General features: G+C 28.4%; 1 protein-coding gene across 1 annotated transcript in view; it reads left to right on the forward strand.

Annotated features, from left to right (window-relative positions):
* CCAP-R (Crustacean cardioactive peptide receptor) overlaps positions 1-19493 on the forward strand; it is a 64721-nt gene that overhangs the window by 40103 nt on the left and 5125 nt on the right. Inside the window, 4 exon segments of the mRNA XM_018546861.1 lie at positions 7705-7892; positions 11805-12002; positions 14891-14985; positions 15612-15864. Of these exon segments, the coding sequence (XP_018402363.1) occupies positions 7705-7892; positions 11805-12002; positions 14891-14985; positions 15612-15864 (734 nt within the window).

Raw genomic sequence — 19493 nt, forward strand, 5'->3', positions numbered from 1 at the left:
ATAATCACATCTAAAGCTGTACAATAAATTCTACAATTCTAATAATAATTTTTAATTTTCTATTTTATTATAAAGTTACAAATAATTGCTTCAAATTTATTCTACATGTCTTTGGCGTTAAATAAGCTGCACCCAATACAGCCTACTTTTACTGTTGCCTATTTGTAAGTAATTACATACATGAATAGTTAAATCACTGTACCCAAAATCACTGTAAATATTGAAAATCTCTCATATTTTCAATTAATGTTTAAAAATGTTTCCTATTTTAAATCTGATTTTAATATTGGACCAATAAAAATTGCAAATAAAGTTATTTTACTAGATAAAGTTACTTTATAATTGTCTCATATCTAATAATTGAATTTTTCCTATATTTCGCATGAAATTAGCAAATAACGAAATAAGGGAATACAATAAATAACTTATTATGTTAACCCAGCATTAGTCTTATGTACAGATTATACTATTATTATCAAACTTCATCCATTGCTTCGTAAATTCCGGGACTTAACCACTTAACAGCAGTTTACCACTTGACGACGGGTTATGCCAACGCTCAATTACGTGCAACAGATTTTTACAGGGAGTAAAAACGGTTCGTTTATGGTGGATTAAATGGGTTAACGTTGCCGCTCACCGTTAACTTTCCTTCACCGGTACCGTCTGCGAAAAGCGCATGGCACGTATCCGCGGAGAAACGAGATCGTAAATCAAGGCAATTTTTTTACGATCGACGAAATTACGCTGTAATATGGCTAAGTGCTTTATAAAGTACACGAGGCAATGGTGGAAATCGCATGGATGAAAGTCTGCCATCTCGTCATTTATTCCCGGCACCATTGATGGTGAATTGTATGGATCCACTTAGATGGCGTCACTACATCTATTATGTCGATTGATTTGTATGTCAGGATATATCTTATGGCTGACACGAGATGCACTCGAATCTGGACTGTCTTTTGACGTTTTGCGTTAAGTGGAATTTTTGTGAAGAAAATGATAGAAAGCTTTAAGTCACATCATCATGCAAATCTCATTAGATACAAATTATTAAAATTATTATTATACAAAGATTCTTATTAAAATTAATTATTTCGTCTGGAATAGCATAATCTTGATATATAAAAATTAAAACAGAGGATATTTTATGTTCTCATCCCCATTTTATTACATTATATTTTAATAACAGTTTTTAATCAAATTAATATTGATTTTTCCTTGATAAAAATTTTAAAACATTAATAATTTTTTTAATTATGAATTATAAGAAATAATAAAGACTCAATAAAGTTTTTTTCTGAAAATAGATTTCAGATATAGATAGATAACAAAATTATATAAATCAAAATACAAAAGTTAGTCTAAAATTATGTTGATTCATAGCATATTTGTATAAATTAAAATTATATTATGTAATCAACTCGCGGAATTTATAAAATTATCATTAAAATTTAACGCAATACTAAACATTCTGTACAGCTTATATCTTTATTTAATATTCAAATTGATCTCGAGAGAATACAAAATTTATGTTTTCATGTGGTCTGTCAAAATGCATATTCAAATATATACATATATGTACATATACATATATGTATATAGATTTATGAAGTAATATGCAGCGATTAAATGCCAAATAATAATAATAATAATAACTTTATTGCATTGCAAATAGTCTTCAGATTAAAACATTATAAGAAAGAGATAGTATTTAATATCTAGTTTTTACATCTTTTCTCCGCTATTCATAATGCTCCTGACGAAATTATTCGCCAATATATTTTTACGCAATCTACGAGAATACATGTTTAACAAAAAAGATGCATTAATGTAGCCCACAATTAGTGAGCTGAGTGATTGAAAGCCTTGATTGTTAAAATATACAATAATTTATGTGAACTTTTGCGAAAGTATAATTTGAAGTAGGCTTTATTTAAATTTAATAATAAAAATGCAATGCAGGAACATCTCCAAATACAAGAGAAAATCAGAAAGTAAAGTAAATTTATTTATGTAAATGTTACATACATAACTTTGAAGTCAGCCAAAAACCTTCTTCGCAGATAACATCAGAAGACGTTGTGTTGCAAAGCTAGGTGATTACAGCGAAGAATAATGTTGCATATATTTTGCTAACGTGCATTGTACGAAAAGAATAATTTATTTTTTTATTTCCCCCCCTTGTACACTGTACTATGACGTATTAGAGTTATCAATTACAGTATTACTCGATATTATACAATATTTAATTAATAAACAAACATTTATTTTGTAAGTCAATTAAATTCGATAATAAAATATATTTGATTCGTTTTTCGTTAAAGAAACTCCATTCTAATTTTAAAACAGTAGTTATTGAAAACATTATCGCGTTAATTTCGATGTCTATAATGAAATTGTGAAGCTGTGTGTGGGTCGATAGCATGTTCGCAACTCCGTGCGTGTGCTATCAATTTCTATCAATCACTGAATTTCTTATTCGAAACGGGTGTCTCGACGCTTCCGACAAGCACCTTCTTGCAGATCACGCGATCCCATTTGCGCCCTCCGGTCATACTGTAATAAACAATCGCTCGGCGATCGGTGGCAGAGCCTTTGCCACACACGATATGCATATGCGTGACTAAAGTAACCTCACGCATGACTCGCGACGATAAATCAGGTGGAATGTAAAACGATGCAAATTGCTGAGAATACGCTTTCGCGTATTTTTCATTAAAAATTCTGATAATGTATAAATAATCCAAGTTAATCAAATTTTTCTGTCTTAATATTGTAATTAGAATAATGTAGTTTATATCTAATATAAGTACACATTTTAATACAACAGTTTTAATTATTTGTAAAGCTGTGTATAATCGTATAGAAAAGAAATTTCGGAAAAGGGATTTTAAGATTTTAAAGGAAGTTAAAGCTTTAGTTCCACATTACAAAATAAATAAATGTAAAAGTAATTAAAATTATTCAGAGTTAAATGATTAGTTAAAGCAATCATTCAATTTTTAATGTGACTCTCTTATGATTCTTTAATTCAACTACATAATTATCAGATTTACACATTTAATGTGGATTATTTATATCTCACTCGGCTAAGAATTATTCTCTTATACATTTTACTTTTCCAGTTTAGTAATGTGGTAATATTGTATCATAGATAATGACAGAAGTGTAACCACACATAGGTCACGGTTGCGATACGAAACTTTGCATACGAATCTCGCGCCCGACAAACTCAGGAATCAACTTTATCAAGCGTAATTTATACGAGGCGACTTTTATTCGCTAGAAGCCGCTTCTAGTGACGTCATAGCGAATTCGTTACTAAAAACTTCTTCTGGACACGGGTTTGTTCTTATTAGCGTATATAATCGCGGCGAATACCGCTTTCGACGCATTGTCGTTAGCTTCTTGCTGCTCTTTCAGAGCGAATTTTTAAGTTGTCGTGAAAAGACAAATTTTTCCACTCAATGCGACGCTGCGACTTCAAAATTTTAGTCGCTAACAAATAAAAACCAAACGTGTAGAAGCTTTCATCAGCGAATTCGCTGACGAATTAAAAAGCTGAAGAATAGCAGTAGAGTCGAGAAAATTCTGTGGCGAATTAATGACGTCACTAGACGCGGCTTCTAGCGAATAAAAGTCGCCCCGTGTAAATCACGCTTTAGAAGACGATCGATATTGAGCTTGCGGGTGACATGAGTAATTGCTATTCGGAATAGGAAAGTGATGCAGAGATCGGACATAAACAGAGAATCGCGATCCGCGACGTACATGATATTCTAGACATTGTACCATTTTCTGCCGATTATTGGCACTGCAATGAATAGAACCGAACCGACGTGATGTTGCGAAATATCGATAATTTACAAATAATAGTACACATGAAGTACATACATATATAATAACATCAGTGTGCATTAAATTACTCTGAAAAAATTGTTATATTTTTCTATATTCTCCCATTATACAATACGTCAAACATTTTAATAAATTCGATACTAATATGAAGAATATAGAAATGTTTTGAAATAATCGAGGTTTTGAAGTCACTTCGAAGGCTATTATTTGCAACGGAAAATATTTTTAATAAAACACGAACAATGTTTCCTATTATGTTATAAAAACTATTTTTACTTATATATATTCTCTTCTATTACGTCAATTTTATTGTAAAACGTTATTGACTTTTTATTCATCTATACTCTTCCCTTGTCATTTAATAAAATCATTGTTAAGCTCAGTAAAAAAAAAATAAAAGAATAATATTTATCTATAAATAAAACCTGTGGTATACGGTATTTGTTTTTCTGCTAAATTGTTTACGTTTCAGTAAATTAATATAATAGAATTACACAAAGCGCAGAATTTCTAATAATTTACCAGAATGTAAGCAATCCAGCAGAAAAACAAACATCGTGCGTCGTAAGTTTAATTTAAAGAAAAGATGAAAATTTAATTAAAACATTATTTTACTGATTAATTTTAATTATGTAATATTATAAAATATAAATATTAGAGATATGTATATAGATATATTGTAAAAATTTAAACATCATAAAGTATTTAATTAACAATGTTTACCAATAATTTGTACAAAATTGTTATCTTTCTGTCTGTTATATATTAATACAGTATTATTTTTCAAAGTATTTTAAAAACGTGCTATTTCTTGCACCACATAATAGATTGAATTCGTAAAGATTGTTATTGAATTAAGGATTAGTTACTGCAATTGAATAACAATCTACGCAAATGAGCTTGTGGGCGCTTGTGTCGGTATCATGACATATTTGATAATTTCTAGTAAGATCTGTTGACCTAAATCGGCCGTCGTATATAATTCTCTTTCACAGTTTGCGGAATAGAAATATAGATTTAGTGCTGAGTATGGAGAAAAAACAGAGGGAGAGACCAATAGGATACGAGTTTTGTGGTCCACGATTTTCGTCGATTCAGCAATATTTTCTCATCCCATGAGTAGACATCAAAGTAATTCATACATCCATTAGGAAAGAAATGTCAATGCTGATAAATTCTCTTGAATCAAAAGACACAAACCATGATAGGCCAGATACTGAAAATAAATTTTTATTTATTTTCTGCGCCTATAAATTTTGCCCATAAAATAATTTATAGGCAAAATTTGTAGGTGCAGAAAAAATGTATTTTTAGTGTCTGATCTATTACGGTTTGCCACTTTTTGAAAGGCAATGACAAATCTTTCAGAGTATTTTTGCCATCGCCATTCGATGTTAAAAACTATAGATCGCTATCCATCAGTTGGATATATGTACACTCACCAACAGGCATGGCAAACGTGGCGTTTTAATGCCAAACTCTTTCCTTCCAAAGACCATGTAGAATGGAAAGTTTAGAAGAGACCGATATCCAACAGTGGATGAAATTGGGCTGATATAAATAGATAGACAATCAGTAAATTAAATGTAGACAATAAAGTCAATCATATTACATTACCATCATATTACATTACATGTGTTTTGGCTTCAAGATTGAATCATCTTTAGATAGACCCAGTAATATTGACGTAAAAGAAAACAAATAAACCATAACATTAATAACGTATTGTATATAAAGATGTCTTAAAAAATCTTAAAAATCGAAACATAATGTATAATGTAATGTAATGTAATGATTAATATAATATGACTATCGTCTACATTTATTTCATTAATCATAATATAATTCTTACTTATTTTATATATTAAGAATTTTGTAATTAACTCTTTTATGTCCGTTTTATTCTTTGAAATATTATTTAATATTAAGAATCCTTTAATTCAATTACTGTTAATTAATGGAAATGTTTTATAGTCGTAAGTTTTATTCAAAATGTGGAATCTGTATTAATATTGATATTATTTTAAAAGAAACTCATATACTATATATAATTTAGTCACATTTATTTTTATTACTTGTATTTTTTTTAATGTAGCAATAGCATAATGAAATATTATTAAAGAATTATTCTATTATTTAACAAAATATTAATAGAGTATTAATAAAATATTAATATTTATAAATGTATTGTATTATTATGAATATTCTATTAATAATAAATAGATACTAGGATGTTGTAAGGTTATTAATATTTTAGACAAATATTAGAATATTAAAAGTGTAATTATTTTGACATGTGATACCTTAATATTTTGCTATAAAATATATTTGATTTTAAATATATTTATTATATTTGATTTTAAAATAATTTTAATCAATAGATTTGGAAAAGTAAAAATTGATCAACATTTTAATAGAAACAATTTAGATATCTACAAATATTTGAAACTTATATATTGCAACTGATTATTATAATTATGAAAATAAAGTATGTAAATGTTAAATCACATTAAAAACTTGTATAGAAATATACGCTAGTTGTCCATTTTCGGAAAATCACGTCGAGTATTATATTAGCCGCATTTATGATCGAGCAAATCAGTTTGCTATTCGTATTAAGCATAGCGTGCATCATGCAAACGATGTTGAAATTAACACTCACATGTTTCTCTCGTCACATAGCGTGCGAAACGATATACGAGACCACATCATCTAGTAAACTAACCATCACATCAACTGTTCACTCGGATCATGCAAATCAATAAATAACATTTCGTCACGTCAAAATACAATCATAATGCATGTACAGTCGTATATGCATGTAATGAAGGATAATAAAATAGAGCCTAATTTGCTTGTGAAGGAAACATTTAAAATGGGTTTATTTTTGTATTATTGAACTTAAATATTAAGTTTAAAATTATGCAAAATCTGGAGCATTTTATGAGAATAAAATTTTTTTATACAAAAATCTCGTTTTGCAGCAAATATTCTAATTTTTCTTCTTCTTCTTACGTTAGGTTTCTGACCTATGTTACATCTCTCTCATATACTTGTGGTGCGCACGCTGCTTATTCAATTGTCACAAGGCATATTCTAATAATTAAACAGTAACCATAAATAAATGAAGTTTGTTTATTAATATTTAAGAGAGAGAGAGAGAGAGAGAGAGAGAGAAAGAGGGGGGAGGGGAGTATTATACCATCGCTCTTTTCCACCGAAATTGATCTATAATTTTATAATTTTATGCTTTGCAAGTTCACGTTGAATTTCTTACTTTTTGCTTATTCGCTGTAATATACCTCGCATTTATTCTTTTTTCTTACATTCGTCGTTTCTTACATATCTTCTTATACTTTTTTCAAATCATATTAGTTCTATTCACAGATATACAAGTGCAGCGAATAAGAAAAAAAAAAGAGATGCATGTACCTGAGAAATATAGAATCATAAAATAGTAGAATTTCAGTAAAAATGAAATAGTCATACAGCACCTCCTTCTTTTTCTCAAAACATCAATAAAAAGATTTCCTTTATTCACCATTTAATTGTAAGATATTTGCTGCAAAACAATACTTTTGCATAAAAAATTGCGTTTTCATAAAATTCTGGATTCTGTATAATTTTAAATTATATATATATTTCTATATACTCTCTGTTTAACAGGCTCAATAATATAAGGACAGATACGATTGCAGAGTTTTAGATACTCTAAATATTTTGAGGAGAGAGCCAGATTTCTCTCTCTTTCTCTCTCTCTCTCTCTCTCTCTCTCTCTCTCTCTCTCTCTCTACTCTCTCTCTCTCTCTCTCTCTCTCTCTCTCTCTTATATTAACCAATTAGAAATAAAACCTCTAATTTCACGGAAGTGAGAGAATTGCTTTTCTTCTTATAGACGGAGCAATTTGCGGTACTATGGCTACTATTTGCAGTGATAGTTGCCGGTAATACTGCAGTTCTCGCCGGACTTCTGCTGGGAAAACGTAGAAAATCTCGAATGAATTTCTTCATCATGCAATTGGCTTTTGCCGGTAAGTGTTACAAATAAGTGCTACAAACTAAATTTTTTAATGTAATTTAAGAAAATTTTATATCTTTTATGAAGCTCTCTAGATCAGTTTCAAACTATGACAATGAATTCCATTATGTGTATCAACAATTTATAGAAGTAATATTGTGCAATCAATAGAGCTATATAGATGATAATAAAACGGTTTAAACAAAAAGAGTACCACGATCATAACTTTGTTTTATTTCCGCATTGTCAACATTTGCTTGAACGAGAATTGTGGATAGAGATTACTGTTACGTTTGCTTCCAAAACCTTCGCTCCTAATATTTAATTTAGGCTTTAGAGAATACGCGATAGTATATATCCTATCCTATTTCATGTATACGTTTATAGACAAACATTCCTTCTCTTCTTCTCGCTTACATATCTTTACGTATAGAATACCAGAAACCCCAACAATATCGCGTGTGTGTATAGATTTTCATCTCAATACTGACTACATACGTATATATTGATTCTGAATATATATAAGTATACTTTTACTTAAAATGAGATTGTATTAATAGAAATATATTTTCTATACAATATTGTTATACTTGTGATTGATTAGATATATCAAATAGTTTCTAATATTAATATAAACTCGTAAACGATTTATAAACATGACTTATATTCTTATCATAAATAACAAAAATAAACTGATAAGCAAGGGCTTATTGATATTTCTGCAAGAAATTAGTATAATAAATTTGAACTTATCCCAGAAAGCATCCAATGATAAAATAAAAGAAATGGATAATCTTTTTACGGTTTTTGTTAACTGCAGTTTAAATTTTGCCTTTTAATTTCAGTATATGCAACAAAAATTAATTTTTATAATTTTAAGTATCTTTTTTTCAAATAAGTATACATACCATATATAGAAACATACATACACATACACCCACACATACACCCACACATACACACACAAATCCGTGTGTCACATGCAGAACATTATTCTTGTCACGTTTCCACAAAATATTTTATTGTTAGTATTATATGACAACTAATGCTGTCTATCTTTCTTATATTATTCGTGTAATAACTTACGATACTAAAAGCAATGTATTTAAGTTAATGTCTAGAGAGATAAACGAAAAAAAAAATCTTTTATGTTATAGCTTAAAATAAACATATCATAGAAAATATAAAAAAAGTACACATTTTAAAGTAGATGACACATTTATAAAAATATTGAAAATTATATTAGTTAATGAAGTAGTTAATTAGCAATAAATTGGCTTTTATTTTAAAATTTATAAAAATTAGTATATAAATATATATGTATATGTATCTAAATAGTTTGTTTTTATAATATAATATAACAAAAAATATATTTTCGGACCGAACTAATTTGTACACCTAATATTTTAAGAATATAGAATTTTCATTTGATAATTTTTAGACACACTTCGTGTATGTGTATTATAACAAATAATATTATACACACACACATACGAGTATTCCTATTATTTTAATAATATATAATTAATAATATTTATATAGAAGCTATTTTTATCACGAGAATTTTTTAGCCTCTTACACAAAAAATTAAATTTTGGTTTAATAAAGTTTTATTTCCAAAAATATAATTATTTTAAAATAAATTTTTAAAAGATATAGATTTCTAATCTGTAAATGAAATCTTATTTCTAAACTGTTTTTAAGTGTGAAACAAATTGCTATTGATTAGTAATCAATGCGTAAACTTTATCATCGGTTTTTTTATTTGTAGTCTTATTACATTTGTAAACTAAGTTATCGAAGAAACGGTACAACTTTGCTAATGGACAGAAAAATTACAATTCCATGTTCTTTTCCCATCTTCATCTTTATTTTTACAAGAAATTAATTGTGTGGAGCAAATAGATATAATAAGAATCTCAATAAGAAGATTCGGGCGTGATTAAAAGTATTCTTAATTTATAATAATATAACAGTGTTACTCTAATGATGAATTTATAGAAATAAAAAAATTTGAAATCTTTTACAGAAATCTTTTACGGGTATATATTTAGGATTTGTTTTTCTTTAGTAAAAGTTTTCACGATATGTTAAATTTTTATTTTGCGTTGTATTTCAAACATTGCTAATCATTATTCTTTCAGTATCTACGATAAAGAGAATAATTTTATTGCAGTATTTAATTATAAATGTATTTTAATCGTATTTTCGCTTGTCCACCCTATTTTTATTATATTTTTCATAATAATGAAAAATAATCACTTGAGGGGCTACAATTTTTTTTATGTATAAATTTTTTTGTAGGGGGACAAACGAAAATATTGGGTGGACAATCACGTGCGCGTTGTGGACAAACGATTTCCGTACATAATTATGAAAAATAATCACTTGGAGGTGCTACAATTTTTTTTTGTATATAACTTTCTTTTGGAGGATGGACAAATGAAAATAACGAGTGGACAAACGTGAACAAACAGTGGACAAACGAATGCAATAATGATTTTATCAAAATTCGCATTTAGGTTTGCCAACCTCACAGAGCTGCTCTGTGAAGTCGGAACCCCTAAATGCGAATTTTAGTAAAATTATTATTGCATTCGTTTGTCCATTGTTTGTCCACGTTTGTCCACCCATTATTTTCGTTTGTCCATACTATTTTTATTAATAATGAAAAATAGTCACTTGGGGATACTACAATTTTTTTGTGTATAACTTTTTTTGGAGGGTGGACAAATGAAAATAACGGGTGGACAAACGAATGCAATAATGATTTAATCAAAATTCGCATTTAGGGGTGCCAACTTCACAGAGCTGCTCTGCGATGTGTACTATAATATATCAAAATTTCAGTCAAATCAAAAATCCAAAAATTTTCGAGTAGCACACTTGGGATGGAATGCCCTATATATATGTTGGCTATAAGTATAAAACACTCTCAATTTATTAATTTTGGAAAAGGCAATAATAAAAATTAAAATAGAACTAAAAATTTTTTAACTGATATAAAAATATGAACTAAAAAAAGGAAAACTAAAATTAAAAATCGTTATAAAGAATAACTTTTTTTTAACAAAACTGTCTTAAATTTATTTTTTGTTGAACATAAAACAATTTATAGGTTATGCTTTATATTTATGATCAAGAGGCTGTACTTATTTTTTTACTTATACGTTCTTATACTTTACTCAGATAACCCTTAAAAATCTGCGATATAAAATATTACAGAACACGGCATATTTATAAAAAAATTGTACATTGTTTGGAAATAATTTCTTATTTTTGTGACGTTTATGATACAAATGTTGCAGTACAGAAATGCCGAAATTACCAATGCATTATTACGTAACGTTCGATCTCATTTTATGTTCCGTATTAATAGTTTTTACTCGTGCATAAAAGCAGAGCAACGTGACGTAAAATATCGAAACGAACTATAAACCGATCACGTATCTGGAAGTTTATTTCTTGGGTAAAGGTGTTATTCCATAAACGTCTTCACGAGTTAATTAAGAGTTGTACGACGTCTTCATGGTTGCAAAAAAATCTCACGCTTAATATCCGACATTAAACTTCAAAATTCATGTAACGGTCAGGTATATAAAGTTTGTTATAATTTTAAGATTTGCATTTCCAGAGGTAATGAAAATTATTTTTAGCGAGTTTACGTGAATTTAATGGTTAATTCTTGTAATAATGAAGGAAAAGTGTAAAATGCACAAAATAGATCTATTAACTTTCTAATGCCGAACGAAGAGATTTTTTAAAATATTGATAAGTATTGTGTGTGTCTTTTAGGATACTCTGAGTCTAGGCACTGTAAAATATTGAGAACAGAGAAGCTTTATTGATTGATAATCTTGATTAATAGATATGTATCCATTTGCAAACAGTGTATCACATTTAATCGTCGTATACCTTGTTGCAGATTTACTGGTCGGCCTAATATCCGTGTTAACGGATATAATCTGGAGAACGACTGTTGCATGGTATGCGGGCAATATAGCTTGCAAACTGATAAGGTTTATGCAGGCCGTAGTAACCTACAGCTCGACCTACGTCCTCGTGGCTCTATCAATCGACAGATATGACGCCATTACCCGTCCGATGAACTTCTCCGGCAGCTGTGAGTACATTAACGCGCATATTATGATCATAGCCTTTAATGTTGGATCCTTCTACAAAGCGGTACTTCGAGCTAAACTCATTAATATAGTTTAGTTGAAATTCAGTAGAATATATAGCAAGATTCTCTTAAGGCATGAATGATGTTCAACCTCGAAGTCAAAAGACTGTTTTTGCATGCGGAATCATTAATTGAAATAAGTAAAGAGGAAGAGAAAAGGATTCTTAATAGCTTAATACATTAAATTATTATTACAGAACTGTATAAATTATATAGAAAAGATTTTATAAAATAAGACATTCTTAAAAATCTTACAAACCCGATAAAACTGTAAAAATAATTCTGTTAAATTAGTTAAACTATTAAAAAATTATTAGAAATTTAGAAATTTCAAGCATATGATAGCTTTACAAAATATTTTATCAAATTTTTACATTTTAGCAACTTTGAATGTCCTACGTAATTATTTTGATAGTCTAACAAAATTATTATCTCAAATCTGTATATGTATAAATTTTGAGATACATCAGTAAAATCGTGAATATTAAATCAATAAAAAATAAATTTTGAAGTAAATGCAAAAAAAATAATCTTATAAAAAGTACGATGTTATAAACAAAAATATAAATCTCTAATAATTATCATTACGAAAAAACGAAATAGTCGATCACTATTTTCACGTCGATATAATCACAACTGTATGATAGCAAAGTTATTTCACATGTCAATATGCGATTTCAAGAGTTGCTTACAGCAAGTCAAAGACTATTTACTGGTTTCTGTCAGCCAGCCGACACATTGAATGCAATTCACCGTACGATATGGGTGCCCATCTTCGCCTTTTATAACTTTGACATCCTTCGGATTCTTCTATTCTATTCGTATTTACCGTCAAAAAATTGCTTTGACTTCCGTATACCAGATATATGCTATGCGCCTATCTTTGCTCAGGGAACTTACGATAAAGTTGCTAAGTAAAAAGTAATAAAAATCAATCTATCGGAGATTTTCTTTGGAAATATTCTAGCTCCATGATAGCGGTAGCGGCGCTATCAATATTGACGGCCAGATTATTTCATGATCTGTGACATAATATCTCCGCTGTAGTCCCTTTCAGAATTAATATCGCGTACTTTGTGAATCGCGCATGTTTTTTCCCCTTTTCTTTTTTTATTAGCGTCTTTTTGTGACAAGATAAAGGATGAAAAAAGAAGATAGCTTTTCTTATCTTTCTGCTTGGTCGTATCGTCTATCACACAGAGGCATCTCACGAATCGTTGGCGGGTATTCCGCACCAGAATAAAATTTATCTTCTACCTTCTATATGCGATGTTCTCATAGCTCGTAGTCGATAGCTATGTAGAATTACAGAAATTGGTAAGTGTGTCTGAATCTAGACTACTAATCATGTTGGACTGTTGCACGATACTTCATCATCGATGATTTTAATACAAAAGTATTTTTACCATTAGAGCCTAATCTTCAATATCATAAGGACGGTTGTAAATTAAAACAGATCCAAAGATTGTTTAGAAAAAAATTCAAATCATTCTACAATATAAAGACATGATACTAATGTATTTATGCTTATTAAAAATATTTAACGTTTATAATAATAAAAAGTAATAATATTTAAAATATTAAATAATATTTAACAATTGAAATGTATATACGAGTAAGGATTATTCTGAATATTTATTTTAAATACACATTGAAAGGACAATTTTGCTGAAGTGTCTAAAAATTTAGCTAGATACAGAAATAATTATAAAAAAGACGCTTAAGCATAATAAATAATACTGCAAAAAGTTTTGACTAGCAATCAGCTTCACTGTCCTAAATAATTATTTTAATGGTTTAACAAAATTATTTTCAGCTTTGTATTTAGCTAAATTTTTTAACATTTTAGCAAAACTGTGTTTTCTGTGCGTTCTATACTAATCCGTGAAAATTTTAATTACGATTTGGTTTTAAAATAAATAGCAGTAGATTTAGTCCGTTGAGAGAGAGAAATGATGCCTAATAACTTATACGCTTGTTATATCTCAATGTCATTAAGCAGAGATTAAAGTGTCTAAAACTATCTATATATTGTCGAAGAGACATGAGAGAACATGAGCGCAAAACTACAATATTACAAGAATTCAATTTTGCTTTAATTCCAGATCTACCGATCATACTATGAATTTCTATACGCACACAATCATTCTGATATTCTTCCAATTATCGACAATTCGTAATCAATTGTGTACATCGTAATTATATAGTAGCAGGATTAATGTATATATATCAATAATACATGACATGTATTCATGTTAGTTTCAAGCCAAGAAAATTGCTGATGTTACTAATTATGAATTGTTGAAAATAAAACAGATAAATGATGCTCATGAAGATAACAATAACATGTCATAATATATAATAAAACATCGACATGCAGTCGATCATTCTTTGCGTTACCAGAAAACTAAATAAATAATGTAGAATCATATCATATCATGCTATACCGCTATTTTAGGTTTCAAACTTATTACAGTAGTACCAGACACTTTTGTCTCGATTTTTCAAACTGGTTCCGCCACCCGTCATGAGCACCGTTCGCTATGACGAACTTTTCCTTTTTGTTTTTCCGAATCGCTGGTTGACGTAAAACTCGACATTCACGAAAATAGCTATGCTTCTTTCATATACCGCATACAGAGAGTTGTAAACGCTTGCATCAATTTTCCGCAAAAGAAATTGTTTTATGTCAAAAAACAAATTAAAAATAAGAATCCCACGTTACGTTTTTAATACCCGTTGAGCACAAAACACATGTAATGTCTATTATTTATTAATTACAAAATTGGAAATATCTGTTAATTGATAGACATTAATTTTGATTGCAGGGTGGAGAGCCCGAGCTTTGGTGATTACGGCTTGGACATTATCAGCATTATTCAGCATGCCGATCGTATTCCTGTACGAAGAGAAACAAATACAGGTATACGCGAACTTTTTACAAGGAAACACAGGGAAGTATCTCCAATTTTAATAAGCTTTTAATAGTTGTTGTCTAGACCAAAAAATAAGAAATGTATATTTTTTTAATACTTTTAGAGGGTGAAACATCTCTTTGAAGAAAATTGTTAGTTTCTTTTCAAGTAAATATCATCGAAATTATAAAAGATGAACAAAAATTTTTAATAAAAGTTGAAAAATGTTTTAAAATAAGCATATTATTAATTAAAAATTCATTTTAAAACATTAATTATTATAATTAGATATTTTATCCCCTAAAAATGCAAATTAAAAGCTCATCAAAATAGGAGAAGAACACTTCTCTTTCCTTGTTTAATAGATATCAAATTAATTTAAAAAATTTCCTTAAATTTTTGTTAAAAAAAAAAGTGTCTTTGATTTACTTATAATACACACTCTTATACTTTTGAAAACTGCATATCATCAAGACTCTTTAAAGAAAATTATGTATATTTTATTAGATAACTGTCAATATATTATACACGACCATTTCCTCATTTTTTTGGAAAGCTCACTTAATGATAAGAATTTGAAAGCTTAGATTTTTTTGCTCACAAGACGAGCATAATTGCAAACAATCCTTTTTAGGATACGCCGCAGTGCTGGATCGATTTAGATCCGACACAATGGAAGATCTACATGAGCCTAGTAAGTTTTAGCCTCTTTATAGCGCCCACCCTGATAATAGGAGGTTGTTATACGGTCATCGTAGTCACGATATGGTCGCAAGGAGCAGCGCTACGTCAAGGACCTACCAGAGATACTCGGAGAGCGTCCTCAAGGGGTCTCATTCCCAAGGCGAAAATCAAGACCGTAAAAATGACCTTCGTCATAGTATTCGGTAAGGTATAAATCACATATAGAAAAATGAGACAAATGTAAAATGTCATTCTGATCAAATATGATATTATTTAGTTAGCAATTGTAAATCATTGAATAACAATCTTTATGAAAAATACTACTTTTTAATCAAATGCCTGAAAAAATCACATGATTTAAAATCAAGTGATAAAAATAATCGTTCTCGTCTCATTTAAAATTTAAAATGTCTGCTGTATTGTGTCGAGATTCGCTTTAAAGGAGTTCAAAAAAATTTTTTTAGTTAAATATTTATATAAGATTCTTTACACATATATACACGCGGCTTCGTATGAAGTTATACTTCAACGTCTGGCATATGATTTTATGATCATCCATTATTCCTTCGACAATTCGTTAGATATAAAGAAAATTATTAGGTCCGGACAAACCACAATATATCTGCTTTAAGATATGAAGTTTCCTTTTTTCTTTGACGTATACGAGTACTTTCGTAGACGATAATAACGAAAAGATGACTGCGTCAATATTTCACGACAGTAAAAAGTAATAAGTTTCTACCAGCATCTTCTATGTCTCTTTGATACGAAATTGGTGAGCCGTTTTATTTGCATGGCGAACCACGCAAGGAGATAAGCAAACGAGCCTGCTATTTGATATTCTTGTGAGAATCTACTAAGATAGAAGGGATCGTTTATTATATACGAAATGTTCTTTTTTTCTGAAAGAAAGGGGTTAAGGAAGTACGGATGAAAAATATGGAATCTACTAATTTATTTCACGAGCGATAAGACCATTCTCAGTTTAATTAATTTTAGTTCAATAATTAAGTACTGAACATTTAATATGAAAAAAAATTACTGTGTGTAATGCCAAAATTATTTTTTTATCCTATAAAAAGAGCTTATCTGGGTAATCTTTTTTAAAAGGTATAACTAACAGATATTTTATTAGTATTTTGTATGCTCTTGTGTATGTGTATTTTGAATTCCGTAAATGTTCTCATAAACCATATCTATAACATGTTTTTATAGGACCATCAGTCTTAGCACGTGAAATCTCAGTATAAAGTCATTTTGTAGAAACATAACATTTTTGACGAGACGTGATTATTTTAGGTAATCGTATATTACACCGAAGACAGATTATGATATAATTTTAGTTTTGAAATAACTCTATATATATCTACTATATCTACACACATATAGACACACATGTGTCCATATATCTTAATTACTTAATAAATGACACAACTAAAAAAAACCTGATTTTCTAGTTATTACCTTATGAGTTACTAATATTACCATAATTAAACATTATTCTATTAATTATCAAAAGTAAACTAATTTAACTTTATAAAAGATATCATCAAAACGTCACAATTTATAAAGAGTAAGTGTTAAAAAAAGTCAAAAATCACAATTTAATAAAGGTGATTCTTTAGAGTTACAAAACGAAAATAACAAAAATGACATTTAATATTATGTTACGAATATATTTTTGTCGATATTATTTGATTAGTAGTGAATTTTCTGTTGAATTGAAAAATAATTTTTTTTGTTTTCCGAGAAACTTAATTTTTTAAATTATTATATTTTTAAAATAAGAAACAATAAACTGCTATACAATTAAATCTATACAATTTATATGACTAATATTTATGATTTTTATAAGTCTAATTAAAATAATTACGCTTTTTCTTTAGCAATTGTAAAAATTATTTCATCTTTTTATTTCTCCTTAATAACATTTTTACAAACGTGTTCGTAATTATAGAACATCGACAAGTCTTTTTCGAGTGAATATCCGTTCTTTCTAAAGAACATATACACAGGGAGTCGATAATCAGATTCGTAATCGGCGACGGCGAAATTTCTTTTTTCAGATGACGAAAATACGAGTTTCGATGTGATGAAGGAACAATAGAAAAAGTTCTCTTTAGTATTTTCCAAAAGATTTCAGAGAATCTCTGTAAAAGCGAGAAACCGCGAAATGAAGAAAATTACATACATTGCGTGTAACGTAAATTCTATCTGTGTTCTATTTATCTTGTTCTATGATTTGAGGTTAATATGTACGTACATAATATATCACACATATTAAAGTTGCATTCGTTCATAATGCTTTCTAAAGTTTTCTACTTCATGCTTTGAAATAAAGAACCTATATATATTATATTTCCACATATCGAGATATCCTTCCATTTTACGCGACAGAAAAATAAATTATATTATATTTATTGTTATGTAACTTCCTATCGTTAATTATTTTATTATTGTTAATAGTAAAATTAATCGCTATTGTAACAATAGCAAAATTATCGAATAATTATATCAATTTTTAAGAATTATTTTGATATAAACATTAATATTGAAAAATAAAAGTAAGATTGACATATTTTTGAAAATTTAATTTTGCAAATTACTCACACGTATTTATTCTTAAAATCTTTTTTAAAAACTTATTTTTTAAATTAATTGTAATTCCAGGGAATTAGCTTTCCTACTTCAAAAGTAACAGATTTAATATCTCATTATTTTATTATGTACTCGTAAGCGTAAAATGCTTCTCTTTTTTTTTAAGTAATGAGAATTTTTATTAAAAGAAGTATAAGACATACAAGAGTGCATTTTTAATCAAAGTTTTATGCTCAATGTAAAAAGATTATACGGTTTTAATTTTTATAATATATTAGTTTCATCAGCATTTACGAATTTCTTGAAATAAAGTAACGAAATAAACTTTCTTTTAATTACTCATTTCTAAACCGTAAAATCAGTATATAGAATTAAAGAACATCCTAATATACATATGTATTTTTCTTATTTTACGTGCATATACTTTATTTTCCTAACTTAATTTACCTAGTTCTTTATAATTTAAGTTTAAGAAAAATAACATTATGTTTTTATATTCATGAAAGCGATTTAAAAGAGCTAAAAGAACAGATTTAAAGATTTCTTCGTTTTTTTTTGTATACAATTTGTAAAAACTTTCCAAAAAGACATTTTTATACTAATTGCTACTACAGCCATTACGAATCTTTTTTCAAACTAGCAATAATATAAACTTTTGATCATTTTATGAAATAGTCTTTTTAAAATATTACGTCAAATTAATTGGTAATATTTTCGAAATTACATGTTAATAAATTTTACAATTACATCATTGATCTATTTTTTATAAATTATTAATACATTAACAAAATGCTATTATATATATACATATATTTATATATATAGAAAACAGAATTCACGTAAATGTTCTCAAACGAGAAATGAATTAGCCGAGGGTCGTTTGAAACTACTTTTCTATTAAAAAAAAGTTATCCCACCCTGCGTCAGATGTTCACCCAATTTTTTCATGTTTGACGACTTTTCCTTGTCCGTAGTTTTTCCAATATCGATGTTACAAGAACAATTTTTAATTCTCTTTTTGATCACAGATGTATTTGAAAATGAGTATTGAAAAATGAGAGAAGGCTATGTGTCCGTCCTCGAATAATATCTATTTATATAAGACTTTCTAACAACACTTCTGATTTCACTTTTCACAAGAAATTGTCTGATAAATTTAAAATTGACTTTTTCTCTGTCTCTGTCTCTCTCTCTCTCTCTCTCTCTCTCTCTCTCTCTCTCTCTCTCTCTCTCT

This window comes from Cyphomyrmex costatus, unplaced genomic scaffold, assembly GCF_001594065.2.
Source record: "Cyphomyrmex costatus isolate MS0001 unplaced genomic scaffold, Ccosl1.0 scaffold599, whole genome shotgun sequence".
NCBI lineage: Eukaryota > Metazoa > Arthropoda > Insecta > Hymenoptera > Formicidae > Cyphomyrmex > Cyphomyrmex costatus.